General features: G+C 41.1%; 2 protein-coding genes across 5 annotated transcripts in view; one reads left to right on the forward strand and one right to left on the reverse strand.

Annotated features, from left to right (window-relative positions):
• The window catches only part of nkain4 (sodium/potassium transporting ATPase interacting 4), a 55,841-nt gene extending 53,745 nt beyond the window's left edge, over nucleotides 1-2,096 (reverse strand). Inside the window, exon 1 of one of the 3 annotated variants that reach the window (XM_085394944.1) lies at nucleotides 1,781-2,096. In XM_085394944.1, coding sequence (XP_085251070.1) covers nucleotides 1,781-1,834 — 54 coding nt within the window. In that variant the 5' untranslated portion in view covers nucleotides 1,835-2,096. The remainder of the gene's footprint in view (nucleotides 1-1,780) is intronic. The other 2 variants (XM_085394943.1, XM_085394942.1) reach the window with 2 other exon arrangements.
• A 4,128-nt stretch (nucleotides 2,097-6,224) lies between these two features.
• The window catches only part of LOC146645524 (uncharacterized), a 45,207-nt gene continuing 29,501 nt past the window's right edge, over nucleotides 6,225-21,930 (forward strand). For both annotated transcript variants that reach the window (XM_085394837.1, XM_085394838.1), the window contains exon 1: nucleotides 6,225-6,580. The gene's annotated coding sequence lies outside the window, so the exon portion shown is untranslated. The remainder of the gene's footprint in view (nucleotides 6,581-21,930) is intronic.

Consider the following 21,930-nt stretch of genomic DNA (forward strand, 5'->3'; position numbering starts at 1 on the left):
TCTACATACACATGTATATTCATGTGAACACATACGTAGACACACACACACTGCCTGACGACCTTTTCAAAGGTCAGGCAGGGTTTAATACAACCCCTCGCTGCAGTTTAAACGTGTCAATGTGCAGGTGTGTGTATGTGTGTATGTGTGTGTTCCTCCAGACAGGAAGTGTCAGGTCATCCAGAAATACTGCCAGGGGAAAATAAAGCTGTTTCCAGAAGTCTTTGGGGACTTTTTAGGCAGCTAGTTGACAGCTTTATAAACCTCGTAACAAATGGTCAGCCTCCTTCTCTCTAATGAGGCAAGAAGGTCCGAGGACTGTGAAGGAAAAACAGGTGTGTGGTTCAAAGTGGGCTGATAGCCTACTGTATTCGTGCGAGTGTGAGACGATTGTTTGTGTCACCAGTGAAGCAAGTCACATTTTAATCAAGAGGCAACACAAAGACCCCTGTGGCCTAATAAGCAAACTATCAAGAAAAAGTCTGAGTTCCCTGTTCTTCACACTGTGATGAACAGGTCCAAGACACAAAAGAACAGCAAGACACTGAGCAGCAGGAAGATAGCAGGAGCTTAAACAAATATTTAGGAGCTGAAAGAGCGATTGAGCTCTTAGCAGCCTTGCAGTATTTAAAAGGTATGACCGCGAGACAACCCAGCAGCCAGAAACCTAAAAACTGGTGTAAAATGTTGGTTTTAGGGCCAAAAGACTTTACAAATTAGAAGTTGTGGGCTTTGTTATTAAATCCGGATTTTTAAAGTTTGACACCAGCTGATACTTGCTTCCTTTTTGTTTTTAATGCTCCATTTTGAATTCCCTTCCGTGTGGTGCAATATATCACAACTTTCCCATTACACTCTTTGTCTTGAGACGATTTTATAGCTGTGTTTGTTTCTGAAAGTGGCATTTACGTGGGAGCTTATGGTGTGAGCAAGCTGAGTTTTAATGCCATCATAAATAACACTGTCACAGCCTGTCAGGTAAACTTCACTCGGGATAATGGCAAAGGGAAGCTAGCCTCTGAGTCAATAGGAAGCATCATCCGAGACGTATCATCAGTAAAATGTCACAGCCCACACACCACTGATCAGAAACTAAAAATCTCTCAACAACCTTTTTCCTCCTCTTGTTATTAAAAATTCGCAAATTACAGCTGGTTAGAATTTCCAAGAAACACATTTCGTAGAAATTAATTTCAAAATTCACAAACTGACATATTAGCCAATGTTTTACATGAGAACTATACTACACAAATGTGAAATACATTAAGTGGCTATATGAACACTTAAGTAACACCAATACAAAGATGATGGTTAGTTAGAATGATGGTTAGTGCAGGTGGAAGATGGGACTCAATTATAATATTGTGATTAGTATAAATTTGCTCTGTCATATCTCTGTACAGCTGCTTAAGGCTTCTGGTGCTCAGAGAAGTTGAGTTCTTTGGACCAACAACTCATGTCAACACAACACTTCTTCACTAAAACACAAAAGTTAGAAATCCACGATTATTCCCAGAACTACTATGTTTAAATAAACTGGATTCAGTAGACATAACGAATGAAGATTTGTTTTAAGTAGGATCCTACTTAAAGTTAAAAATAAATAAATTATTTAACATGTCCTCATCAGTTTTCAGCATCCTCCAACAGAAGCCGAGCTCCTGCCCATGTAAAAACAGACACTGTATTGGAAACTAATTCCTTTGTCAAACACGCAGTGGCTTCCTCGTAGAATACAACTTCTAACAGCTAAAAAGTGCAGAAGTGTGGAACAACTCACCAGCTGTAAAGTGCAAATAAAGATGAGAGTGCATCGTCCGCTGCAGCAGCCCATTGTGTCAGCGGTGAAAACACGGTGACTCTGGGAGGGGGGAAAAGAAAAAGTCAGAGGAGCTCTCGGTGTGCCGGCAGGACTCAGTGTTGATCCAAGCACCGGCGTCCCATTCTTCTCTTCCACCCCGGTCTCTTTTACTTGAGCCCAAAACACGATAGACGAGAGTCGCTCCGGATGCTCTGGATGTGTTTGTTTGCCTCCGCTCCAGCCGCTCGGCCGCACTTGAGGTGACTGACTGGGAGGGTGGTTGCAAGCCGGTGTGTAAAAAAAAAAGAAAAAAGAAAAGAAAAAAAGGGAGGAGGGGGTGGGAGGTGGTCGCGGTGGTGGGGTAGTAAAACCGAGGCTGAGACAGGGCTGACTGAGGGCGTCAACTGGTTTCTGACTGTGGCAGTCGATAAATTTCGCGCTTTATAAGTCGAAATATTTTAACACAGGTTAGTTTATTATCGTGGCGAATAAAACTCGGTCCCTGTTGGACTAATTAAAAAGAAATGAGCCAATTAGATTTGCAGAAATGGAGATTAATCTCATTTGGGCAGTGGAAATTGTCAAGAAGTGCACTTGTGTTTTTAGAATTTCGTATTATTTGTGAATTAATGACGCTAGAGAAACTCGGACGTATATTAGAGCGTCAGGACGGATACCAGGTTACACCGCTGCTATCTGTGAGGTTGCAGTTGATGGAGAACTGGCTCCATCTCGTGGCTGTATGTCGACACACACCCTGGCAAGTTTCAACAAAGACCTACATCACACAAAACATAATTTTCTACTATTTGCGTCAAGGCGTCTCTTTTCATATTTAATAAACCATCGTACTGGTGCTCTTGACAGCTTCTTCACTAATAATTAAAACTATTTAAGCTCCTGTGTGTTCCTTAAATCTTAAGGGGTTCCGTTTAAAGATGTTTTTAATTCCGTGATGTAATTAGCTTAGTTTATTTACGCACAACTTCCAGTCTGTTTTCACTTTACGTGCATCTTTTGTCCCCCCCCCAAAAAAAAAAAACCCCTCTTGCCTTGCTTCCCCAGACCTTTTGTGTGAATCTCCACTTGCCTTTTAGGCAACCAGTGGTCGGTATAATTTAAAAGAGAGAGGATCTTAGCAGCAAGTCTCTCAGTCTACCTCTCCCTCTGCAGGAGCGCACGAAGGCAGGTCCCACCTCTCCCCTCACTAGCTTCTTAAATCTTTTACGTGTCTGCAGGCTCTGAGTGAGGGAACACTTCACATCTCATTTCATCACACACTCCCGCGCTCTTTCCCTTTAAAGTACTGTTCCTCTCCTCTCTCCTCCTCCGTGCGCCGCCCTGCCCTCTTGCGTCCAGCCGGCCCAGGAGGAGCTCCTCCCTCCCATCGCCAAAAATAACCTCAGGGTATTTGAGGAAGCCGACGAGCAGGCACGAATCAGGCATGGAAAAAAGAAAAAAGAAAAGAAAAGAAAAACTGAAAAGCTGAAACCCGAGTAAACGTTCTGGCAATCCACCTGCCCCTGTTTCCCAATAGAGTGATGACTTACAGTTTGCGTATGCTCCGGTACTTTTATTTCAGAGAGATAAGCAATGGCGCATCGTGTTACATAATCTCAGCAGGTGAGCATTTACTACATGTTGTACAGCTGGACTATGAATTACTTTTCATTCAAAATTTGTGACGATGGCAATAAATAATTAAAAATCAAATCACTAAAATATGAAAATATTTTTTGCCAATGTATTCTTCCAGGCGTCAGACTGTCAGCCTTATATTTTTTCGCCAAATCACACCACCTTCATCAGCTGTCATGGTGTGCTCGCTTATGTACTCAAGATCCACCTGGTTCCTGTAAACTAACAGCTAGAAGTTATTTAAAGACAATCAAATACATTATAATAGAAGAATGACAGTAATTGCAGTTAATGCTCAAAAGGTTACGGGGACCTGAGTTAGTTATAGCCAGGAAATACTGTTCAAGCTTAACATTCAAGTGATACTGTTTTGTTTTGGGTTGTTTTTGTTTTTGGGGGCTAGGGGTGGTTACTTTCACATTTTTATTCCAAATTCTAAATAGTATTTATCTTGTCATATTTCATTGAATAAAGGTGTTTGCTTGGTTCCGTGTGAGTGATTGCTCTGTTTGCCTGTAGCAGATGGCATGTTTCACTGTTACACATCAAGCCTGTAAGTGCAAGACATACGTGAAGCTTATTTATTCCTAGGCCGCATTTCTCATGAGAACATGGCTTCTGAACGTGTGCCATAAATCTGTGCTTGTGTGTATTTGGGTTGCTGGTTGGGTGGGAGAGAGTGAGACAGAGAGGCAAGCACAAGGCTGAAATAAGGTCACTGTTAAAAGTTCTGTTGGAAGCCTTGATGGAGGTTCTCCTTGTGTTCTCATTTTGCCTGACACCTCCTATCTTCACAGTCTGCATAATGTGTGTGTATGCGTGTGTGTGTGAGTGGGTGGGTGTGTATCCAGAGTACTTCTTTCATGACAAGTGTGGCCCTCCGGGGCTGCTGTTCTCCATGAAGACACTAATGTGAAGTGACAGGAGAGCCAGTGGTGCACTGCTCTGAGGGGACCTGCATTGTGGAGGAGACCCAAGAGTCTGGCTCACAGTGGACAACAATAGGAAAAGATCTCAAAAGGACAAGGCCTGTCTGTCTTTGAAAAAGCGTCTTAGCCTGTCGCTTTTACTTCTCTTTCTTCTCCTTCTCTCCTTCTTTTTTCCTCACTGATTCTCTTCTCACACGTTTTTGGCGCTCAAACACACCAGTGAGGATTTTGTCCTGCAGCACTCAACAGAAGTCTTTTTCACTTTTATCAAAGGGCCAATTCATCATTTCTGAGACATGAGAGCAAAAGAAATTGAATCCATATAATTACAGCAGCCTGAAAGACTTGATTTCCCCCAAATTATTGTTCTTGCAACAGTAGTTTGCTCACACCAAAGGTTCGCAAATGATGTCATTATTCAGGCAGAAATGAGTATGTCAGCTAGGGGGGGTTAACAAAAACAACACCGGATATTTTTGCAGTGGTGCAACTGAAATACATTACAACCTAACTTTAAATCAAACGCGAAATGAGCTGCTCCCTTCAGCTCTGTGGGAGATTTGTCAACACGAACTAGCTTACACAGCTTCAAATTACAGCCACCGCCGGCTTTCCAACACGCATATGAATGTTTTCTTTATTTAGGCTATGCTCATAAAAGTTTAACGATATACAGTGCATGTGACGATGGGGGCGCAGTCCCATCTGATTTTTTTCCTTTTCTTTGTTTGCTATTAAAGAGTTCAGAACTCGATAAACAAGGAATACAGAGGCTGCTATAAGGAACACGTCAATAACTGACAATACTTCGGAAAGGAAATATTTCTCCTCAGGATAATTTTTTGAGAAGTCGGTGTTACTCTAACTGCGGTCGCTTGGAGGCACTCTCTGTGAGGTCAGTCTTAATTGAATGGGTGCCTTCACAGGTGCGTCAATAGAGATTGAAGCCGGAAAAGAGGTGAAGAGGAACCCCTTCAAAATAAAAGTAATATATTTCGTGCTGGTTAGACTTCAGGGGAAATCACAAAGTTTTCCTAACCAGAGAAGAAATCAGCTTGAGTTTATGCTAAATCAACAGCAGATACTGCTAGAGAGAGATATCAGCCCCACAATCGATTCAGACCAATTTAAGACAAGAAAAGATGAAGAAGGAACTAAAAAGACATAAAGAGAAAAACATGCAAAATCCCCAGATGACCATGTCAAATCTTGTCCTTAATTTTAAACCTATACAGGCCTCTCTGTTGTGTGGTATTAAAAATAACTTTTCCTTAGTACAGGCTTTAATTCTACGTTAATATTTATTAATGATCTGATATGAGAAAGACAGTGTTTGTGGCATTTTAAAAGGACAACAGCGCTAGAGGCATACTTTCCATCACTATTTTTTTTCTAATTTTTTTTTTCTTCTTTTTACTATATTTTATTGCCAGTTCAAACGTGGGATTCATGTTTTTGGTATTCGCTGTTGCAAACTTAACACGTAGCTGGGAATGGATATAAATAATATTTTATATGCAAATAAAAGCATTGTTTACTTTGCTTTTTATTTGAATTAATATGTCGGAGATTAGCTTTGATCAATGTTCATAAATGTCAACTATACTTTATTCTTTTAAATATTCGAAATAAACCTGTCTAATTTTATTTATTTATTCATTTTGCAAGATGAAATCAAATTTAATCTACTATCTTTTTGGTGATTTCTACTTTACTATTAATGGGATTCTTCTTCAGTTTCCTTTCCCCAAAACTTTAGATATAGTGTTTTATTTTGAAGTACGGTAACAGGAAGTAAGCGTGCCATCGCGTGTGTTTGACGCTATTTTCAGTCACATGGTGCTGTCCAACCGAAGGCTGCTGATGGAGCCAGATGAAAAAGACAGGAGGCGAACCCCTCCGGTTGCGCGTCAGCATCCCCTCAAATAGGAATCCGCTTCTGTCACTTCTGCCCTGCACACCGAGAGACAGACGAGAGCAACCCCGAAACAACACCTGAAGGAGAATTTTATTTGGCATGCAACGGGTTTGATTTTCTTCGTTGTATTTTTTTTCTTTTGTAATGCCAAAGAAGAAGAGTAAAGGGAGGCTGTGAGGAGGCTGAAGCCTTGCAAAGAATGATAGTGAGGATCAAGGCGCGCTGTCCCAGGAGAACTCATCTGAAAAGCTGGCCGTGAGAGACCGGGATGCTCCTCTAAGGCACCGGGGACGAGTGAGTACGACGCATCTGGTCTCCGTCGTTTTCATTTTTGCTTCCACTTTGGCGACATCTGGGCAGTTTTGGACAGTGTCCCTCCTTACCTCTGATTTATGCCGTAGCCACTACTCGATCCCACCTGTCTGATCAATGATTCACGGGCGTCTTTGTAAAGCGCGCATAACCGTGTCTTCACCGACGTGTGAAAGTTGCCCCTCATTTGCAAATGGTGCACTTTCAGCGGCAACTTAATGCACGCAGGCGTCAGGGGTTTGATGTCGTGCGGGTGATTGGGAGGTCGATCGTGCCCCTTTAAAGTTTTGATTAGCGGGGACGTGTTGCACACTGCGGCCACAGCGTCGGTGTTAGGCTAATTAATAAAGCCTTTGTGAGGGGCTCTCCTATCAAAGGCACTTATCATTAATCCACTGATGGCTCGGAGGGCGTGGGTTGCTGTACGTGATGTTAAGAGAAAGGCACCAGTCCCGCTCACACGCTCGGGCTGATTAATTATGGACTCAGAACTGATGAACTCGCTGACTATTAAGTGCCGAGGAGATGCGGGCTTGTCAAAAAGAACCAGTGGCTTTTCAGATCAGCTTAAAGTTGGATTGTCACAATTCAGTCGTGGCATTTGGGCTCTTTTTTTCTTCTTCTTTTTACTCAAAATACAGGTTCGGGCCGTTAAGACACGTGGTGTGTTAAATATAAGCTCGCCAGTTAGAAATGACATCATTTCATAACATCTGATTCACTCAGTAACCTGAAATAAGAGTGAAATCCTTGCTGTGCTGCTAAATGTGTGGGTGTGAGCAGAACTTCTGCAGCAGGCTTAGTGCATGTAGATGAATGAATCGCACTTAACTATGCAATAAGGGTTCCCATCTCCTCTGTGTGTGTGTGTGTGTGTGTGTGTGTGTGTGTGTGTGTGTGTGTGTGTGTGTGTATTTCACCTCATTACACCCATTGTGTTGACTTAAGCAGGAGAGTCACCCCTGAGGCCCGTTCTCCTGCCTTATTGAGGAGTGATGCCCTGAATTTCACCATGCTCGCCCTGATTACAGACGAGGGAGAGGCTTTTCAGCTTACGTGTTAAATTCACGGCCTGTTATTTCGACTGAAGCATCATGCATGAGTGTGACGTATATTTCCTGCCGCAGATATGCCAGTGCATTACACAATCACCACAATGAAGAAGTACCCCCCTCAAAACAAGTGCTTTGTTTTTGAGAGGTGCTTAACTCTTGCACGTAATAGATTTCCAATTTGCTACGGAGCTCCGGCTTTGGTCCGAGTCTTCAGCAATTATATTTTGCAGCCTGCCCACGCATGCTTTGTACAGGAGCCCCACTATTCTTGGTTGTTCTACAAACTGACCAAAAAAAAACCCTCTCTCCCTTCCAGCCCGTGTGCTGCATTTCTCCTGAGGCATTTTCAATATTCTCCCTGTGTATGTATTAAACATCAAGCTTGTCGAACTGCGAGCGCGGGGCCGAGCACTTTAAGGCAGAGTTAGCCTTCTGTTGAGGGTGACAGAACAGTCAGATGGCCCCCACAGGGCAGAGAACAATTCCTGCTGCTGATGCACCCAAGGCGACAGGACTGGAGCGCTCTTTCCTCCTCCCTTTTCTTTCATCCAACCTACATCCCATCATCCCTTCCCACCTTCATCTCAGAGAAATGGAAAAAAAAATGAAAAAGGGGGGGAAAAAAAGAGTCTCACTGGTTCTCTTGCACACCTGCACCACGGCGTCTCTTCTCTTTCCGTTTTCCTTGCGCTTCGACATATGAAACATTTACACCCTCCTTTATAAACACACATGCAGACGTGTGCCTCAGGACTAATATTTATGAGTGGCTGCTTAGGTCGTAAATCAGACCTGTTCTCACACACAGCACAGCTCTACTTCACATGTAATACCTACAATCACGTTTTTTAGCATTTTGTCATAATTACATACCCTGCTGTTCTCTACAACACACACATTTATTGATTTATTTGCAGTCAAATGCATTTGTTCTCTTATAAAGTCTCATTTTTATGAGTGTTAAACTGTGTTTGAGTAGAATTTATGTCATAAAGATGATTATGTAAAGGACTGTATTATGTTCAGAGGTGTTTAAAAAAGTACAAACACTTCTCACAATCATGCACCGCATCTTTATCTGCGATCTGTCAACAGCCTCTCAGTACTACAAACTTAAAATGTTATAGAAGAATTAAACTGCAGCGCTTTGTCATATACATGCAGTCAGTGTGTCATAAAGGTAGTATTAGTCACTTACACGTATACATTTGCTCATAAAGTCAGGCTGTTTTGTCACACTGTGAGATCAGTCTGATTTGTTGCACAAGCATGACCTTAAACTCACTAAATGCTCACGTAACTGCTTGCCAGCTGGGTAAATTAGCATGCTTAGAAAAGAGATACTGCAAGGCTGTACTGGAAGAGAAAAATCATCTTTGTATAAAATGTTGCTATTCTTGGTGAACAACTTGAACTTAGTGAATTTTTAAGTTCTTCTGCGGTTGGTTTGAAATCTTCTCTGAAACGTAAAGATAGCCAGAAGATACGATTTCTTTCCAAAAAGGCTGCGAGCCAATCAGAAACTGAGAATCTCAACAGCTTCTCTGTTCAGAGAAACTACCCCCTGTTTCAAATAAATGCTCTGCACACTGACACAGATGTAAAGTGCCTATTCACTGTCATTTTTTTTCTTCTGGTACAATCGTACTGACTCATAATATTCATGCAAACAATTATACAACAGTTATAGTCTTTCATTTATAATCTTCCCCACACACTGATGTGTGCCTACATGCTAGCTTTTAGCAGATATCCTTCTGATCCCACTCACAGTATCATGCTCTCTTTTAAAAAGATTTTTTTTAAATCATGCAAACTACCATTCAGTTATGCATACATGATAAAAAGAGGGATATGTTGCCCCGACTTTAAGTAAGAATGATAATGTTTAGAAGAAAAGCCACACAAATCTTCCTTTTTAAAATATGTTTGAACCAAGTGCAATTTTTGTGTCCAATTTCAACTTCTCTCTTTTGTGGTTTGTTTGTTTTTTCTCTAAGTGTGATTTGCCAATGCTAACTTTTGTCAGTTTTGATTTTCTTTAAAAGAACTACAACTGACAGCGTACAGAATCAAAAATCAACTTTTCATTTTTGTGCACTTTTTTTCATAAGAAACAAAGGTGAAGGTGATTTAAGTGTCTCATTAGGTTAGTTGTTAGGTGGTGTTCCTCTGCAATTTAAGTGAAGTTTGTGCCCTCCTCACTCACAGTGAAGAACTTGCTAACAGCCACACCATGGCGACATGTTGGTGTATGGCTGTGAGTGTGCCGGTGACCATTGTGTGCATGTTGCACATCCATGAAATGGGTTGACTCATAATCTGACAAATGTGAGACTGACGCTAAGAACGCTGATTACACTGATCCCAAATCCAACAACGGCTAACTTGATTAGCTAACTAATGTTAGATCTATGTCAACTCTGTTCTTCAAACTGCAGCAATACTGACTCATCCAGATTCAAAATACATTGCACGCTCTGAAGTGATTTGTGAAACCAACACTTTGCAGTTGCAAACTGTGCTTGTAGCAATGGAACAACACAACTGACTTTACAAAGCAGATTACTTTTTGGGTTACATGTTGCCGCTACAGAGTTTTCCCATCAGGATTCTTTATTATTATTTATTTTCCTTTTTTGTCTTTCTGTTATAATCTCTCTGGCAGAGACCCTCGGCAGCACGTAGTTGTTGAGAGCTTTGAAAATGTAAGCCATTGTCAGTGGCTTTTGGTTTGCTTGTTAAGCGTGATGGTAACTTTACAGATCACAGCGTTAATGGTCCATGAATCCTCAAAGTGTGCATGTGCATACACATGCAAGCATGTCAGCTGTGTGCCTAATAGCTCAGGGATCGAGGGGCTGTAGATTGGCCAGTCAGCCAGACAGATGTGCCCTAGCCTTGACTTGTAGTGCAGGGCTTCAAACTGGCCTGCCACCCAGCATTAGTGCCATGGATCTGTTACCAAAGGGCACCAAAAGTTACTCTCAGCATAAAATGCTCTAAATTATTAATTCTGTTGTATAAGGCAGTAAATGGCATTGCAGTGGCCATTCAAGGATAACATATTCAATAGATACATATAATGTGCATTCTAACAAATTTATATCAGATAAAATTACCATACCACAGATCAATACAGTGACTGCACAGCACTTCTCTTACTATTCGCTTAGCCTAATTAAAAAAACAAAACAAAAACAGGTTCGTTGGGCCTTCATCATTTTCACCATATTTTCCATGAAAAAAGCCTCGGAAGTGGTTACCACGGCTCATCCCCTGAGTCATCACTTGACGCAATTAACTAACAATTATGCAGGATCCTCCCGACTAATTGTCGAGTGCATGGAATGTTTAGTGTCCATTGTCTCGCTGTGCACTAAATATATTTCAGGCTTAGCGTGGCAAAAGCTTGCCATTAGAGTCTGAGCACGGTAATTCATACAGTAAGTATTGATTCATGTCTCAGCGGCACTACAGCATAATGTCCCTGAAAACAAACGCGAACAATAAATAAAGTAAAGAAAAGGCAGTGATTTACATAGTTATGCTTTTAACTCCCCATTATGTCTATTTGTAATGCACTTATAATCCAAACGACATAAAATAATGTACTTAGAACATTTTAGCTTTACTATTACATGTAAGTAATGTACTACAGCCTCTTCTGCTGAACGTGACCTGAGAGAAGTTATTCTCCTCTTTTGAACCTTGAATCAGAATCAGAAGACTTTATTTATCCCCAAGGGGCAATTAACAAACAACAGAGCAGCATGACGTTGAAGATAAGCACAATAAGAACAGGCAATAAGAGTGAAATAATGAATATACAGTATATACAGTTTTAAAATTAAAGTGACTGAAAGGTGAATAAATAACTGTAAGTGACTAAAAGTGAATAAAGTGTCGGTAGTATAAGAAGAGTGTAGTTTATGTTTATGGGTGTGGGAAATGGCCTTATCGGCTGGAGTTAAAAAGCAGAGTGGCTTTGGGGACAAAGGTGGCTCTCCTCCTCTCAGTCTTGCAGGAAATGCAGCGTCGCCCAGAGGGGAGCCATTAGAATGCAGGGTGAAGAATGTGAGATGGGTCGTAGATGATTTTGGCTGCCTGTCTAAGGGCCTGTTGGCTGAAAACCTGTGCCAGAGTTCTGACAGGCAGGCCAATGATTTTAGAGCACACTGATGGAGTGTGCTGCAGTCTGTTCCTGTTCTGAAGGCTGGGGGAGTGAAACCAGCAGGTGATGGAGAAGACCATGATGCTTTCCAGGAAGGCATAGTAAAACGTCATCATGATGGGTGTGCTGACTCCAAAGGAGTTGAGTTTCCTAAGGAGGTATAGCCGTTGGTGGCACCTCCTGAGAATCTCCTCTGTGTTGGCAGAGAATTTAAGGAGGTTGTCAAAGATGGTTCCCAGGTATTTGTACTCCTCAACTACTTCTACTGGTTTCCCGTGGATGGTGGTGGTGGTGACTGAAGCGGCCAGATCCCTCTGCCTACTGGAGAAGGTCACCACCATCTCTTTGTTTTGCTCACGTTCAGTTCAAGTTTGGAGCTGTCACACCACTCTACAAACTCCTGAAGAGCAGGCCCGTGGTGTTGTGAGGGGCCTGACAGCAGTGACAGGAGAACTGTGTCGTCAGCATATTTAACCAGGTGACAGTTGGGCTGTGTGGATCTGCAGTCATCAGTGTAGAGGATGAAGAGCAGGGGGGAGAGCACACAGCCCTGGGGGGAGCCAGCTTTTGGGCTTTATTTTATTCAGCATTACTTCTTGAAGTAAGCAACCTCATCCAGTAATTTGATGAAAAACTGAAGAAAATGACCCTACTGTAATAAAATGCTGCAGTTTTTACATGTCAGGTTATTTAGGCAGAGGAAACTGTAGTAGACACATGAATCTTCTCGCATTAAACTTCCTATTAGCCGGTTTTAGAAAGTCTGAACCCCTTTAAGTCTCAACTGCAGGCATAGTTGTCAAATTATGCTTTGAGGAAATATTCCTTCCATCTTTAGCTCATACTCAGCATTGCCACTGCATGTGATCCATTATTTCTTTGGTAGGGTTGCATGAAGGCGAACAAAATGCGCTTGTGTGTTGGTTTTTTCCCCGTTGTGGGAACCACAAGTTAACTCATAACCTAGTTCATGTTTCAATGCAAACACGATAAATCACCCACAATAACGATAATGTGATAATGCAAGCGTACAGTTCTTTGATACGTGTCACGTAGCAGGACAGTTATTTACAGTAGATCGAATCTATCTGTGGAAATGAGGGAGAATAAAATAACCATAAAGGTAAAAACTGGTAATTTTGTTTGATTTATTGTATTGTGTAATATTGTTTAATTAATTAGCTCTCTGAGTCACTTTGTCCAGCTGTCTGTGAAATGTCCCCTGTGAGTTTCTTCGTCATCTTTCATTCAGTAAGCTCCACCACAAGAACTCATGAAGTAGTAATTCCAGAAAATTAAATTTGGGAATCCACTCAGGACCTCTTAATGGTTTAAAAAATAGTTATTAAAATATTTGGCACTGGTGTAGACCAGACCACTGTATCACATGGAAAGAAGTGCTATATCGGGTTACATAGTTTGTCCCAATCCTAATCATCACCAAAGTCCTTTCTCTTCAGAGTGCCAGACGTGTGTAGGTGCCATTTTTGCCCTACTTTGTACTTGAGTCACGAGTGACTGAGCCTTTTTATTTCTTTAGAAAAAGGGGGGAAAAAATGAATGCATCGTAAACCAGTTGCTCAGTTTGCACAATGTGAATCCACAGAATTCATAACTGTGTGATGCATTACAGGTGCAACTTGAGAAGGTGGATTTTTTTCTAGATGATTAGTCAGATCGCTAAATGAGTCTTTGAGACTTCTAAAATTACCTAAGTAGAGGTGATTTCTGATAAACTCTGTCTGTATTTTCAGACTTTTTTCTTTTCTTTCTTATAATTTAGAAAATGTGGTGTGTCTAAGCATGTCCAGGGGTTGCAGAAAAATCTCTTCAGTTGTTGTGGCCAAAATTGTGAGTAACCATAGAATGTCAGTAAACAAATAAAAATAAAATAAATAGCTGCATGTGATGTCTTGCACAAATGTCCCCTTTTTGTGCGTGAACCGATTTACCATTTGCGACATTTGTGTAGTCACAAAGTGCGAAGTGTGCAAAGTTCCTATTTTTAAATAAAAAGTGAATCTTTTTAGTTTCATTTGCCTAAGGAAATTTGACTTGGCTCGACCTTTTCCAGCACTCCCGACAGCGTTCTGCTGTCTGCAGTGTTGCTCCTCTGAATGTTCAGGGCCACACTGAAAAAGCCTTACAGCTACAGTACAACAAGTACCCTGTTTCCATGCTGATAAAAGAGGGAGGAGAGTTTTTCATTCTTAAAGTTAGAGTTTCTGACTTCTTGCAGAGGTGGGACCAAGTCATTGTTTTGCAAGTCTCAAGTAAGTCTCAAGTCTTTATCCTCAAGTCTCAAGTCAAGTCTCAAGTAATGTCAGGCAAGTCAGAGTCGAGTCTCAAGTCACTGGTGTAAAAGTCCGAGTCAAGTCACAAGTCTGAAACTTTGAATTTCAAGTCCTTTCGAGTCTTTAAAAAAAAAACGAAAAAATAATGTTGCAGTTATGCTAAATGTAAATATTAGACCATGTAATTTTAAAATCTGTGTTTTTCTCAACACATGACAAAATAGTGAACTTAGAAAATATACACAAATTGTGAAATTGCACCTCTTTAAAATGCAGCTCAATTAAACCTAGCTCCAAGAATAATTTTCACCGACAGTTCTGAGATACGCTGCATGTTATTCTTGGATGCGGTTGTAGGACCGGCTTTAAAATCGCATGACAAAAATATCATACACATAAAAAAGAACTGCATCACCAACGTAGCCTGGACAACATTTGCTAGTTAGATGAAGTCAGCTATCTCATTGTAGCATATTTATATGCATATTTATAATCATACGGTTCTTGGAGTGAGTGCATACACTCATGAAGTTTAGTAACTTCAGGTCACTGCAACAAGCCCAGGTACAGTTTACCGACGGATGGGTACAGGACCTTGAAATGCACCGTGTAGAACGAAAGACCATCGTACGTATCATAAGTTTACCAGTCTCACAAATTGTCATCATAAATACACATTCGTTAACCGTTTATTAATAGGACCTTTGAGCTCAAGGGTAATTAATTAGTAGTGGAAATCATTTTTGGTAGCATCACAGAAATGTAGCAGTGACAACAATATTGTATGTTGTAATCGTACTGGGCAATTAGTGATACAAAAAACCTGTTTTATCCTGTGAATAAAAGTATATGTTTTTGTTAATGTACCATAATAACAGAAGCGAAACGCAATATTGTGTCAGGACAATTCACTATTTATGCACAATAAACACAGGAGCATAGCGCGACAATTTCTGTTCAGCGCCAGACTTGCTTGTAACCTATATCACTAATTATGTTATGAAAATGACGTATTAACTACTAAAAAATACTGACCTTCGTGTAAATGCTTGGAGCAGACTAACCTGTGAGCTGGAGTGTTCTGGGACGTTATATTTGGTCTTTGAATGGCTGCAATCCAGGCCATCCGTCGCGTCTTTGTTACTTCGGAAACATGGCTGAACAATTTCTCTTCAACGACGTAATCCGATAACAACCGATCTCTTTACCCGTCGGCTTCCCGTGGCTGTCATGCGACCGGCTATTGCAGTTAATAATACAACGGCTTCTTGACATTTTTGTGTTTCTTTTTATCGCTGTGTGACTGATTTCAATTGAAAGCCTGCGTGCGCTACTACCGCTTGCCACGAGTTCCCAGAATCCTTTGCGGGTCTACCCGTGAATGACGTCACATTTTCAATCTCTATATAATATGCATGTTACATTTTATATTTTGGGTAAAATATCAAGTCTTTTCAAGTAAACCGGTTCAAGTCCAATTCAAGTCCCAAGTCATTGGTGTAAAAGTCCAAGTCAAGTCACAAGTCTTACAACATTTTTTCAAGTCAAGTCTAAAGTCATAAAATTAATGACTCGAGTCTGACTCGAGTCCAAGTCATGTGACTCGAGTCCACACCTCTGACTTCTTGTGGGTGGAGAAGTGTTTATACTGTAAGTTTAATCTGCACAAACAGAGCATATCTTCTTGATCTCATTAGCGAGGATGGGATGCTCTTCTTTAGCTTGCCTCTTGTTTTGTACTGCTGTAAATAACAAAAGAAATACTCCCTACTCTTGGTTCAAGAAAAGAGTGTTACATATGCATTTTCCATGATCAGATTTAGGCTGAGCTAAAGCCATCGTCTATATAGTTACAGAGGTGTTGCATCAGGTGTTTTACTTAAGCTTAATACCGGCATCTGTGCGAGAGACCTCTAGATTGGCTTTGGCTGCAAATAAATCACATTTGCTACCACCATCTAGCAAACATACATGGAGTTAGTTATTGGAGACATTTTTAAGTGTTTATTGATTGCAATGAATATCTGTTTGTGAGTGGACGTCAGCAAAAAAATGTACAAGAGGAAACGAGCTAAAAGTTCTTTATTGTCTTTTGAGTGCAGCTATATCTTCCCATTGAATGTATTAGATTTGATGCTATTATACCAGCCATCTGTCTCTGTACTTCCACTTATGTCGTATGCATGTTTGTTATATGTTTGTTCTCACTGGCGACTCACACTCATGCGTTAATTTGAATGTGAGGTGTTCCTCCGCCGTAAGTCTCTTTCTGTTAGAGACGCAGACAGTGGGAGCACAGTGTGCACTGGTGGGCGAGTTCATCTTTGCAACAGTAGCTGTTTATTGATTCCTCTGACAGTCACACAGGTGTTAGCGATGGAAGATCAGCCTCTGCACTCAGAGAACACGGTGACAGTGGGGCATTCATGCTGACTTCCCTGTTTATTTATTCATTAACAGGCGGTTTGCTCCTCAGCTCCGCCTCAGAGGACTATTTTCACCCGTTTCACCTCCTGAGGTTTTAGATAGTGGCACATCAGGCACCACATCTGTCACACATGCACACGCATGCACAGTAGCGTCAGCTTCACCCTGTGCTTACCATGAATGAGTGAGCCTGTGGGGGACAGTGAAAGCCAGAGGAAGAATGAAGGGTGGAGTCGAGGGCTCCGGGGACCATGGCAAGACAGATCCTTTATTGATTGGTTTAGTAAGAGAATCCTCAGGCTTTTAGTGGGGCTGCTTAATAAGAGTGGCTTGTGGAAAGAGAGATCACATCATCTGAACTCCACTCCAGAGGCTGCCTCTGGCTTTAAAGAATAGTTCACAGCAAAATCAAAACATAAACAAGAGGGGGGCTAATCCGTTTAAATAATGGTTTTCGGCACTCCACAACTTTCAGGATTCAGAGGTATCTCGTTACACAAGAGCTCACATCAGAGTCGTTTACTTGCACTTTCTCCCTGAGGTCAGTTCAGGTTTTCAAACATGCAATATAATGGCCCAAAAAAACTTTTGACACATGGCCAGATGAGTACCCTGTCACAAGCGCGTCCATACATCCGATTCAAAACCTAAAAGGTAGAATTTATGTATCTACCTATCACATAGTACATAGCAGGATCACACAAAACGAAACTTGAGATCTTGCGTTGGGTTTGTGCGCCTGTCACAGCGGGGATGGTGTGGTTTTTTGTGCACTGACGTCTCTTTTTCTTTTTTCCTTTTTTGCTGCACGCTCCCCTATCTGCCTATCTTGGTGTTAAGTCAAGTGCCTGGCTTCAGAGAAACTCTGAGCTATTTAAGGAGGCAGCACATTGTGCTAAGCGAGGAAGTAAAGTGACACAACTGGGGTTGAGATTTCTTGGTGTCTGAAAACCTTGAAAATATCTTTATTTAGTACTCTGCTCCCCCGACACCTTGCAGATTGCACCTAGCTACCATCAGATAATGAGTAGCTATGGAAGCAAGCAGCACATCAAAGCCGGAAGATAAACAACGCATTACTGACAATAGTTCTTTTACATTTTATTGCAAAATGACATTTCTAATCAGAAAGCCTCTTATTGCTATCTTTAGGTCATTTTAATTTTTGAGCAAGTGCTAACAAAAAAAATAGTAATCATCATTTTGACAATTCAATTTATAGATAATTTAATGTCAGGACTGATACAGACTAATGTGACTCCAGTGAATGTAGAACATGTAATATGGTGCGTATATTATTGAAAGAAGGGCTGGGACTATTTTGGGCTGTTTTTGATGATTAAATTTTATTATTTATGTATTCACCTCCACATGAAAGAGCGCTTAGGTCCCATGCGGTTTGTCTTTTTCTCGCTCATGCACACTTTTTCATGCAAACACATGCACAAATCCATATTTATTTAGTTATTTGCTACCATTTGTGCAACTACCATCACTATATGTGTGTGTGTGTGTGTGTGTGTGTGTGTGTGTGTGTGTGTGTGTGTGTGTGTGTGTGTGTGTGTGTGTGTGTGTGTGTGTGTGTGTGTGTATACACATATCCACATACGTCTGCCCTTTTGCAACCAAGCTGGTGCAGTTCATTTCAGTGTAAAGAGACACATTTGTGTGCTGATACAGTCTGGTGGGTTTTTTCATGTGCTTGGACTTGTTTAATTAAAGCACCTGCTGTTTGTCCCCTTCATTCACCCATTTGATCGATAGCAGGCTGGCTCTGTCAGTGTGGTAGCTGTAATGGAATCTTTGCTAACCCAATTAGCAGTGCCCCTGCACTATATTAACCCTATTTACATCGGTACACATACATCTCCCTGACATGAAGCATGCAAGGCCATGCAGCTGGTCAGACATTCAGCGAAATGAAGTCAAGTGCATAGAACATTTCATATAACAGGTTTAGACCTAATGTCCTTATCACTACTCATACCCTTTGGTTCTTCCATAGCGAGCATTAATGGTTGTAAAATATTAATGGCCTGTAATGTCTGTTCCTTTGTTGTTGTTGTTGTTGTTTTTTTTTATTCAAATAAATTAAGTATTGGATAATTCAGGAAATAGGACTTGAATAGGATGTTTGGTACTTTTCCAAAGTCATTTCTGTTCATGAATGTTATCAATACCTATACTGTTTTTTCTATATACAGAAGCATTGTGACGTCTCCAGTTATGTGTTTTTTTCTTGTTGTTTTTGTGTTTTGTTTTTCTGCTGGCGACCATTAGTAAGTCGATGATTCCACGGCAAAAACGGCTGGTTCATTATGATGATGTTTGTTTATCCCGTGCTTATGTTAAAAATGCGTATTTTTATTGAACTTTTCTCAGCTAATGCTTTTCATCATGCTCAAAAATTCACTGCAAGTGGAGCTATACATATGATGTCAGCCATCATTGTCTCCTACTGTTAGATGCTTATATAAGCATATTCTGTTTATTTCACTTTTCATTATTTATTTATCTGCTATTATTTGTGCCAATAAAACAAAGAGTTATAACAACATATATGAAAAAACAACTGTTATGACGTTTTTTAGCTCTCATCGTGCTGTGTTTGAACATTATAAAACATTGCCATTAGCAGGTTTAATACATTATACTGTATATTTATGCTACAGAAGTTCATCTGTTTGGCTCTCATTTCGCTTGTTTTTGTACTATGTTTAGTTTAATTAATAATTAAAATGATTAAAATACTCTTGCTGGCCACTTCATTAGGTACACCTGCTCATCCACTTGTTAACCCTAATGTCTAATCAGCGGCAGCAACTCAATGCACTTAGGAATGTAGACATGGTCAAGATGATTTGCTGAGGTTTCAGAGCGGAGAAGAAAGATTTAGGTGAATTTATGTGATGGCTGTTGGTACCAGTCTGGTTGGTCTGAGTATTTCAGAAACTGCTGATCTACTGGGATTTTCACACACAACCATCTCTAGGATTTACAGAGTATGCTCTGAATAAGAGAAAATATCCAGTGAGTGTCAGTTCTCTGGGAGAAAATGCCTTGTTGATGCCAGAGGCCAGAGGACAACAGGCAGACTGTTTCGAGCTGATAGGAAGGCAACAGAAACTATTGGCTTCTCTTCACTGGCTCCTAGACTCTAACTCAAAATCCTTCTGATCACATACAAGGTCTTGAATAGTCAGGCCCCATCTTATCTTAAAGACCTCGTAGTACCACATCACCCCAATAGAGCTCTTCGCTCTCAGACTACTGGCTTACCTGTGGTTTCTAGGCTATTTAAAACTAGAGTGGGAGGCAGATGTTTCAGGCCCCTCTTCTGTGGCGCAACCTTCCGGAGACAGACACCCTCTCTACTTTTAAGATTAGGCTTAAAACTTTTCTTTTTGATGATGGTTGATACACCACTCTGCATTTATTCATTAGTTATTATTAATCTCTGGCCTGTCATCCTCCCCTCACCCTAACTTGTCGCAGCAGTCCCTGAGCCTGGTTCTACCAGAGGTTTCTTCCTGTTAAAAGGGAGTTTTTCCTTCCCACATGTCACTAAAGCACTTGCTCATAGGGGGCATCTAACTGTTGGGGTTTTCTCTGTTTTCTGTGTATTATTGTAGGCAACAGCACCTTGTGGAAACAGTTTTTGTTAAATGGAGCTGAACTGAATAACCGTTCATTACAGCCAAGGGATGTAGAATGTTACTGTATCTCTAAATACACATTGTGTTAAACATTGTTAATAACCATTTCACTTCCTTTATGACTATAGTGTGCACATCTTCTGATGGTTGGTTGGAAACATGGCAAGAAGTTCACTGTACTCAAATGGCCTCCAGGGTTTGGGGGCAAAAGGGGGTCCAACCTAGTACTACAGGGAGTGCAGAATTATTAGGCAAGTTGTATTTTTGAGGAATAATTTTATTATTGAACAACAACCATGTTCTCAATGAACCCAAAAAACTCATTAATATCAAAGCTGAATGTTTTTGGAAGTAGTTTTTAGTTTGTTTTTAGTTTTAGCTATTTTAGGGGGATATCTGTGTGTGCAGGTGACTATTACTGTGCATAATTATTAGGCAACTTAACAAAAAACAAATATATACCCATTTCAATTATTTATTTTTACCAGTGAAACCAATATAACATCTCCACATTCACAAATATACATTTCTGACATTCAAAAACAAAACAAAAACAAATCAGCGACCAATATAGCCACCTTTCTTTGCAAGGACACTCAAAAGCCTGCCATCCATGGATTCTGTCAGTGTTTTGATCTGTTCACCATCAACATTGCGTGCAGCAGCAACCACAGCCTCCCAGACACTGTTCAGAGAGGTGTACTGTTTTCCCTCCTTGTAAATCTCACATTTGATGATGGACCACAGGTTCTCAATGGGGTTCAGATCAGGTGAACAAGGTGGCCATGTCATTAGTTTTTCTTCTTTTATACCCTTTCTTGCCAGCCACACTGTGGAGTACTTGGACGCGTGTGATGGAGCATTGTCCTGCATGAAGATCATGTTTTTCTTGAAGGATGCAGACTTCTTCCTGTACCACCGCTTGAAGAAGGTGTCTTCCAGAAACTGGCAGTAGGACTGGGAGTTGAGCTTGACTCCATCCTCAACCCGAAAAGGCCCCACAAGCTCATCTTTGATGATACCAGCCCAAACCAGTACTCCACCTCCACCTTGCTGGCGTCTGCGTCGGACTGGAGCTCTCTGCCCTTTACCAATCCAGCCACGGGCCCATCCATCTGGCCCATCAAGACTCACTCTCATTTCATCAGTCCATAAAACCTTAGAAAAACCAGTCTTGAGATATTTCTTGGCCCAGTCTTGACGTTACAGCTTGTGTGTCTTGTTCAGTGGTGGTCGTCTTTCAGCCTTTCTTACCTTGGCCATGTCTCTGAGTATTGCACACCTTGTGCTTTTGGGCACTCCAGTGATGTTGCAGCTCTGAAATATGGCCAAACTGGTGGCAAGTGGCATCTTGGCAGCTGCACGCTTGACTTTTCTCAGTTCATGGGCAGTTATTTTGCACCTTGGTTTTTCCACACGCTTCTTGCGACCCTGTTGACTATTTTGAATGAAACGCTTGATTGTTCGATGATCACGCTTCAGAAGCTTTGCAATTTTGAGACTGCTGCATCCCTCTGCAAGATATCTCACTATTTTTGACGTTTCTGAGCCTGTCAAGTCCTTCTTTTGACCCATTTTGCCAAAGGAAAGGAAGTTGCCTAATAATTATGCACACCTGATATAGGGTGTTGATGTCATTAGACCACACCCCTTCTCATTACAGAGATGCACATCACCTAATATGCTTAATTGGTAGTAGGCTTTCGAGCCTATACAGCTTGGAGTA

The sequence above is a fragment of the Rhamphochromis longiceps genome, linkage group LG20, assembly GCF_057381845.1.
Source record: "Rhamphochromis longiceps isolate RC_006_pf linkage group LG20, R_longiceps_female_GT1.1, whole genome shotgun sequence".
NCBI classification, from domain to species: Eukaryota; Metazoa; Chordata; class Actinopteri; order Cichliformes; family Cichlidae; genus Rhamphochromis; species Rhamphochromis longiceps.